The sequence below is a fragment of the Nicotiana tomentosiformis genome, chromosome 6, assembly GCF_000390325.3.
Source record: "Nicotiana tomentosiformis chromosome 6, ASM39032v3, whole genome shotgun sequence".
In the NCBI taxonomy this organism is placed as follows: domain Eukaryota; kingdom Viridiplantae; phylum Streptophyta; class Magnoliopsida; order Solanales; family Solanaceae; genus Nicotiana; species Nicotiana tomentosiformis.
Window position 1 is genome coordinate 40,024,167 of NC_090817.1, and position 8,753 is coordinate 40,032,919.

At 36.6% G+C, this 8,753-nt stretch overlaps 1 protein-coding gene across 1 annotated transcript; it reads left to right on the forward strand.

The window, feature by feature from the left end:
• The first annotated feature begins 1,560 nt into the window (after positions 1–1,560).
• LOC138893842 (uncharacterized) lies at positions 1,561–8,423 on the forward strand. Its single transcript, XM_070178506.1, has 4 exons — positions 1,561–1,666; positions 1,804–2,186; positions 2,282–2,394; positions 7,913–8,423. The coding sequence occupies exons 1-4, from the start codon at positions 1,561–1,563 to the stop codon at positions 8,421–8,423; spliced, it is 1,113 nt and encodes a 370-aa protein (XP_070034607.1).
• The last annotated feature ends 330 nt before the right edge of the window (positions 8,424–8,753 follow it).

Genomic DNA, 8,753 nt, shown 5'->3' on the forward strand with positions numbered 1-8,753 from the left:
TTACTGCACTTTAATTGAGTTGAGCTTTCGATCGCTAGTGTTTTGCACTAATTATATGTTTTATGCCTTGTAGGAGTGATTTCGAGTTATGTAGATATTGTGAAACTAATTCGAATTATTTAGAGCTTTGAAGTCTGAGTAAAATCCCAAAGGAATAAGCCCGGATCGTGTTCGGGGGTCGAGGATTACTGCTGGACGTCAAAATTCAAGGAAGAATCAACTACTGAAAAATTACCCTAGTGCGACGCAGCAGTGTAAATTTATGTTAGAACTTGGAAAAGTTCAGAGGCTACCCTGGTGCGAGCGCGCATTGGGCGCACAAGTTAGGCAGTGTTCTGGTCAAAGTGCGCGGCCATATGCGCGAGCACACTCCCAGGTGCGCGGCCGCGCACGTCCTATTCCAGAAAGAGTCCTATTTCGCATAGGAGATTGTATGTTCATTTGGGCCCGACCCTACTTGGTATATATACATGAAAAAATAGTATTTTTGGGACTTTTGACACATCTAAGACCTAAAGAGGCTAAGGAGAAGTGGGAGAAGCAAGAGCACAAGGATTTCATCATTCAATCCTCACTCAAGACAAGAGTTTGGATCGTTTATGCTTTCCTTTAACTTAAACTTATTTGTGATTAATTACTCCATATCTATGGAGTTAGGTTTGATGGATTTGGTGTATTGATATTTTTTTTGTGGATTAAAACTCTAGTTTTTATGTATTGAATAGTTTTGGATGATTCAATTGTTGCATCTATATTCACATGTTCATGTAATCGAGAGAGGCTTAACTTGTGATATCGTTGCATTATATTCTTGGTTGAGTTCATTAATTCTTCTTAGTAATCGAAAGAGGCTAATTGAATTATTATTTGACCCTAGTTAGGAGGATAATCGAGAGAGATTCTCCTAAAGACCAATCCACTACGAATTCTTGCATATCTTCACTGAGCTTAAATTGCTTCATATTGTGAGGTTGAGACTTAATCGAGAGAGGAGTTTCTACTAAATATTTGAACTAATAATTAAGTGAATTCGAGAGAGTCACTTGAACATTAGAAGTAAATTAACTAGAGTTGAATCCCAGATATTTATTTTGCATCTATCCAATCAATCCCTATTTTCTCTCATTGATATCTTCCCTGCTTACTTTTGTTCGAGTGTCATTCGTCAATAAGTTAGACTCTTAGTTAATTTTAGTTTTAATCACATAAATCTCAATTGTTGAATATCTTGGATAGCAATCAAGCTATAAACTACGAAAATAATGTTTAACTTCAATCCTTGTGGATACAATATTATATTATACTATATTCGACAAGCGATCATATTTAAGTGTGTTGTTTGTGCTCGTCAAATTTTCGCGCCGTTGACGGGGATTGGCAATCAATAGTTTTGGTAATAGTTTGTAGTGTTAATTCAGGAATTATGTTTTAGTTTTATTTTTTTCTTTTACCCTTTCTATTTTATTTTCTTTATTAGTTAACTTTTTCTCAAGATTTGTTTTGTAGTACCTAACAAGTTGGAGAAGATACTGTAGAAATTGAACTCTAAATGTTGTGAAGATGGAGAACAATCAGCCTAAGAAAATGGTTGAAGAGTTAGCAGCTGAATATTATCAGCGGTCTACTATATGTTTTGGAAATCATCTATGGTTTGACTGTCAAGCAGGTATGTATTCTTCCTATGATTTGTATTTTGAAGAGTCTCACTCTGTTTCTAGTCTGTACAGGTATGAGGATTCATATGGGCACAATCTTGACTCTGGTTGTGATGGATACCCTATTATAACTTGAATGGAAGCGAAGTGAGACAACCACCTCAAGGGGAGATTGGTAGCTTAGAAGAGCTTATGTATAACTTCATAAATAAGGTGGAAGAGAGATTTATACAAGATGATGAAGCCATTAACAACCTAACTGTGCAAGTAAGTCAAATAATAAGTACACTTTCAAAAAGCTCTTTGCGTTGTGATGATGAATATATGGAGGTGATACCCTGCGAAAATGAGCCTACTCAAGAAGATGAGCAGGTTCAAAGGGAGATTTCCACGGTACAAGAAGACTCTGATTCAACTCAGATGATCGAAAATAAGGCTTTGGTTAAATATGAAGCAACAGAAGAAGAGTTCAAACCCTCATCCATCTTTCCACATCTGCAACATGTAGTAGAGGAAAATGAGAAACAAATGGTCATGGACATACCAGAGGAATATTCACTTGACCTTTCGTCTTTGTGTTCTTATTCTAACATTGATCATGTGGAATTATTTTTTGGGATTTACAGGAATATGTATGGATTGATCCTGTGAAAGAATACAGAAACAAGTTAAGGATCATCATGAACGAGCAATTCACTGCTCAAGATGATGATGAGAAAGAAAGAAAAGAGCGGGTCTTGTAGGTATCGTCAACAGAATTGGGATTAATGAGCTCCACCAAAAATCCCAAGGAGCGGAAATGAGGAATGGATTCAGAATTAGGGGTGGAGTTCATAAGTTCTCGGATAAGAAGAAAATTCAGGGAAGTTTCCTTTACCTCTTGCTTTTTAATTGTGTGTCATGGGGTTATGCCACAACTTAAAGTGTGGGGTGGGAGATATTTGTATTTGTATATTGTATGTATATTAGTTTTAGTTTGCTTTGATTTTTAATAGTTAGAAGAAACAATTTCGAAACAAAAAACAAAATATAAAAATATTTGAATTTTTTTGATTTTTCCCGACGATGAATATCATTCGACAGGTTTCTTGAACGATTAAAGTCGAAAGAAAAAGACAAAAAATAAATATTCTCGTGTTAGGTACTGTATTAAATCCCCCTTGGTTTTTCTTTGTGTCGTGGTTCTTTTTCAATGGTTTGTTTGAACCGGGTGTAGTTAATTTTTATTTTGTAGAATAGTAGAAAACCTTGTGCTATGATTTGAATTGGAAGCAATATCTCTTAACTTTGTTATGACTTGAGAATAGTGAGTGCTTTAGTTGTGACACTTAGGCTCAGTTTTTGACTCTTGTGTAAGTACTTTAAATTGTGTGATCTTAACCTTGCTTAGCTGCTTTGACTAACGTGTCTTGATAGTCTAATCCGGAGTGCGTTATGTGCCATATGTGTGTGAGGTTTGTGTCATTTTGTTCATTATATTTGATGTCTAGGACTTGCCCCGTGTGTTTACAAAGCGAAATAGTAGTTTTATTTAGTCTTGGAAGTGATATAGGCATTTCTTTGTTGAACCAGTTATATGCTTTTACCCACCTAATTGTTATGTATCTTAGTTAACCCCTTTGAGCCTATAATCCTGTTTCTTTGGAAACTACATTACAAGCCTTACCCATTTGTTTAAATTGACTATTTATTTGAACCATTTACCTCTCGTGAACACTTAAATTTATTATGAACTTTGCAAAAGTTGAAGTGTGGGGTGAGTGGTTTGACTTTTGAGTGAAACTAATGAAATAAGGAGAAAGGTGCATTGTTTTGAAAAAGTAAGAGCCACTTAAATTGAAAAAGAAAAGAAATACATAGTTGTATTGTTGTGAAAATTATTCATTGACAAATGGTGACTCTTGATGTAATTGTGCTTAAAGAAGTTGGGATTTAATATATATTGATGTGAAAGTGGAGTCTTGGTTTGACATAAGTGTGGGGTTTTGAAAAGAAAATCAAATGTATGTATTAAAATGCTTAGAGTGGTGTAGTCACTATCTAAATGTATCCTACCAATCTCGCAGCCTAAATTACAACCAATTAAAGTCCTCCTTGATCCTTGACTGAATGAGCTCGAATTAGTAGAGTAGTATACTACGGGCAAGCCTATGGTTCATCTTTTGTAGAATATTAATGTTGTTTATGAGAGTGAGCAAATTCTTTCTATCTTGAGTTCCTAATTGTTCTTAATTTCTATGATGTGTGGAACTACTCTCTATTGTTGTGTGAGGGCACTTGATTCATGAAGGAAAGGTAATATCATTGACCTCTAATTTAGAGTAAGTGAGTGAGTTGTAAATAATGCGTGGTACTTGCGAGTCAAATGTTGAGGTTAGGATATTACACTATTGTGCTTAATCTATTTTTAATACTCTTGGTATGATGAGTTATGAGAGTTGTGTAATGAGGTCGTGTCAGTATGAAGTGTAGTTTGATTGCTCGATAACGAGCAATGGTTTAAGTGTGGGGTGTTGATAGTAGGCTATAACTGCGTGTTTTAGTTGCTTATTGCACTCTAATTTACTGCACTTTAATTGAGTTGAGCTTTTGATCGCTAGTGTTTTGCACTAATTGTGTGTTTCATACCTTGTAGGAGTGATTTCGAGTTATGTAGATATTGTGGAACTAATTCGAGTTATTTAGAGCTTTGAAGTCTGAGTAAAATTCCAAAGGAATAAGCCCGGATCGTGTTCGGGGGTCGAGGATCACTGCTGGACGTCAAAATTCAAGGAAGAATCAACTAATGAAAAAATACCCTAGTGCGATGCAGCAGTGTAAATTTATGTTAGAACTTGGCAAAGTTCAGAGGCTACCCTGGTGCGAGAGCGCGCTGGGCGCACAAGTTAGGCAGTGTTCTGGTCAAAGTGCGCGGCCATATGCGCAAGCACACTCCCAGGTGCGCGGCTGCGCACGTCCTATTCCAGAAAGAGTCCTATTTCTCATAAGAGAATGTATATTCATTTGGGCCCGACCCTACTTGGTATATATACATGAAAAAACAATACTTTTGGGACTTTTGACACATCTAAGACCTAAAGAGGCTAAGGAGAAGTGGGAGAAGCAAGAGCACAAGGATTTCATCATTCAATCCTCACTCAAGACAAGAGTTTGGATCGTTTATGCTTTCCTTTAACTTAAACTTATTTGTGATTAATTACTCCATATCTATGGATTTAGGTTTGATGGATTTGGTGTATTGATATTTTTTTTGTGGATTAAAACTCTAGTTTTTATGTATTGAATAGTTTTGAATGATTCAATTGTTGCATCTATATTCACATGTTCATGCAATCGAGAGAGGCAAAACTTGTGATATCGTTGCATTATATTCTTGGTTGAGTTCATTAATTCTTCTTAGTAATCGAAAGAGGCTAATTGAATTATTATTTAACCCTAGTTAGGAGGATAATTGAGAGAGGTTCTCCTAAATACCAATCCACTACGAATTCTTGCTTATTATCTTTACTGAGCTTAAATTGGTTCATATTGTGAGGCTGAGACTTAATCGAGAGAGGAGTTTCTACTAAATGTTTGAACTAATAATTGAGTGAATTCGAAAGACTCACTTGAACATTAGAAGTGAATTAGCTAGAGTTAAATCCCAGACATTTATTTTGCACCTATCCAATCGATCCCTATTTTCTCTCATTGATATCTTCCTTTCTTACTTTTGTTCGAGTTTCATTCGTTAATAAGTTAGATACTTAGTTAATTTTAATTTTAATCACATAAATCCCAATTGTTTTTCATCTTGGATATAAATCAAGCTATAAACTGCAAAAATATTATTTAACTCCAATACCTGTGGATACGATATTATATTATACTATATTCGACTAGAGAGCATATTTAAGTGTGTATTTTACGCTCGTCAACTTTTCTCTCGGGCCAGTGGACGAATAGGATTACAAGTTCGAGCTCCTCCGATTTTGTTTTGATTGTATCATTTTCCTCTAGTTTCTAGGTCAGATCAGACCTTCCGTCTATATCAACTTCGATACGAGTGCCTGATACTGCAATTGATGAGGGTTCAATTGTTTCCTCACCTTTGCACTGTAATTGCTAGTTTTATTCTATATTATTGGTTTCCCCACTTGCAATAGCTACCTTATTGGTTTCTCGTGTTGCTCGTTGGTTTCCCTAATCTGTCGGATTCTCCATTAATAAGTTGATGAAACATTGAAGGTACTGCATCCAATTCATGAATCCATGGTCTTCATAAAATTATGTTATAAGCCATGTTAGCTTCTACCATTTGAAATTTAGTGTGTTTCACCACCCCTTCTGTGAAAGTTGACAGCATAATCTCGTCTTTGGTTATTACACTTGAATTGTCGAACTCGGACATATATCGAGTTTTGGATATTATCCGATCCATTTCTTGCATTTCATTAACAACTCATAACAGCATAATGTTTACTAAGCTACGTGGATAAATTAAAACTCGTTTCACATCAGTATCATGAACAAATAGAGAAACTACCAATGCATCATTGTGGGGTATGAAAAATCCATCGGCATCTTCATCATCAAATTTTATTCTCTCCCCCATCAGTATTTTGTCGAATACATTTTCCATGCGTTACAAATATTTTAGCTGTCCTTTCGCCGACATTTATGTTACTCCACTGACCTCTTCACCCTCGGTTATGATGTTTGACGTCCTTTTTGGTGATGGAGGCTTCGGCGGTTCTTCTCTATTCTTCATATAAAATTGTTTACCTTTATCACCAAATAGATCAGTAAGGTAACCTTTCTTTAACAGATAACAAACCTATACTTGTAGAATCTTGCTAATGTTTGGCTAAAATCCATGTTTTTGCATGTAATTTGCCTTGTATTATACCTCGATCTTGTTAAATCTGGTGTAAATATTTGTGACTCGAGCTTAATAATGTTATTTATATGTATAGGAATCAACTTGAAGTGATTTGGGGAGTTTGCATGCAAATTGGCGTAAAAAAGAGAATAATTTGGAGGGAGTATAAGTTTGGTGCCCAGGTTGGCGCTAGGCACCAACCAAAATGCCGTTGAGAGCATGCTAAAATATTCACTGTCCAGGTTGGCGCTAGGCACCAACCAAAACGCCAAAGACATAAGACCAAAAAGTTTGTTGTCCTGGTTGGCGCCAGGCGCCAAGCGAGACACCAAAGGGCAGATTTTGTCCTAATTTGGCTGGGACTAGGGAATTTCAACCCTAAACATCTCCAACATGTATAAAAGGTGTTCTAAACCTATTTTTGTGGGGGATCGAACATACTTTGGACCAAGGGAGAGCACAGAGCCGCCGTGGAGGGCGGAATTCATCATATTCCATATTTCTTCCATCAAACTTAGTAATCTTTATGTTTCTTTGGATGAATTGTTGTTTCGCTACCATATCTATGTGGAGCTAAACTTTACGTTTTAGGGTTGTGGTTGTCATGAATATTGAAGTTTATTAATTACATCACCGTTAATTCGAGTTATCGTTTTTGGTTGTTTCTCTAATTCTGTGCATAATTGCTTAATTGTTTGGCCAGCAGTTGAATTCTATTTACTATCTATGTTATGCTTGGGAAAGCTGTGTTTAGATTAGAGTAGAATTAGAGAGAGCTTGTTTCTGAACCCGTGGCTCGGGGAAAGATTTCGCGGTTAGGATAGGAATATACCTAACATTCTTGCTAAGATGAATACCGTATTACATTCATTCATGATAAATTCAATACCATATGAATATAGGGTTGACATATTATGGATAGACGAATAGTATTGTGGGAACATGCTATTTATATAAATGATCCAGTCGACTAGCAATTATAGATAATTCGGATTAACATGTGTAATTACGAAATCAATAAGATTGAAAAACCGACCACAACCCTGGAATCTTCATCTCCTTTGATTAAAATCCAACCATAATCGTTTGCTCCTAATTAATTTATCTAATTTCTTGTTTAATTTCTGCAAAAGTAGTTTAGTAAAAAAATAATATTTTTTATTATCTTGGACAGTAAATTAATTTAAGTTTACTTAGTTAACGATTAATCTAAGTCTCTGTGGGTTAGACATCCGACTTTCGAGTTACTTTATTACTTGAAGGCTACGTATACTTGCGTGTACTTGGGGAACCAACACTTCTTATATGCCGTTATATGCCCACAGTCATTAAGAAATTCACACCAAAATTCCTGACTTCTTTTGCTAGATTCTGACCTCATTTCTTTAGGATACAGTACCTTGTCTCCCATGCCTCTTAGCACCACTGCTAATTCTAAAGACTGGCTAGCTTCGGAGAAGGAAACCGCCCAGGCAAAGCTAGCATCGGTACAGGTTCAACTTTGGGTCGCCAAGGAGAAAGCCGACAAGCGGTCCCAACTGAAGGACGAACTCCGAGCATACCTGATCTCGGCTTTAACAGAACGGGACGCCCTCAGTAAGGAATATGAGGCAATAAATTCCAAGTTAAACACAACTTACGCCGATACCGAAGAGATGGTGGCCCAGTATAAGGCTGATGTCAAAGCAGCTGAGGCCCGCCTAAAGACCAATGCTGAATATATGAGGCGGTTGTCCCGAAGGGAAACCCTTGAAGAGATCCATGCTCGAGGCTTCGACCTGTCAGCCGAGATAGAGGAGGCTAAGAAGCTTGAGGCCAAGGCAAAGAAACTTTATGAGCCCGAGGGTGCAGAGGACTCTGAAGGTTCCGAGGAATCCGAAGGCTCCGACGACTTTGGCGCCAAATAGGGCCCCGACGAAGATCAGGCATAAATGCCTTAGAATTATTTTTTTGTGTTGTGTATATGTTTTATTTATTTTGAGGCCGTTTTTGTTGGGTCTTTGTAAAGACATTTCAGAATATATAACTTTTTCCCTTTTTGGCAATTTTGAGTCTTCACTTGTTTTAGCATATTTTCTGTTCTTGCAAATATTTCTAATGCCTTAGCATAGAATTAAATGTAGTAATAAATTATTTGCTTTTCGGAGGTCCGAACAGAGCTTGACTTTTATGCAACTCTATTTGCTCGAGGCTTTGAATAAGTCAGAGTAACCGGAAGTTTACCCAAGATTCTTAAG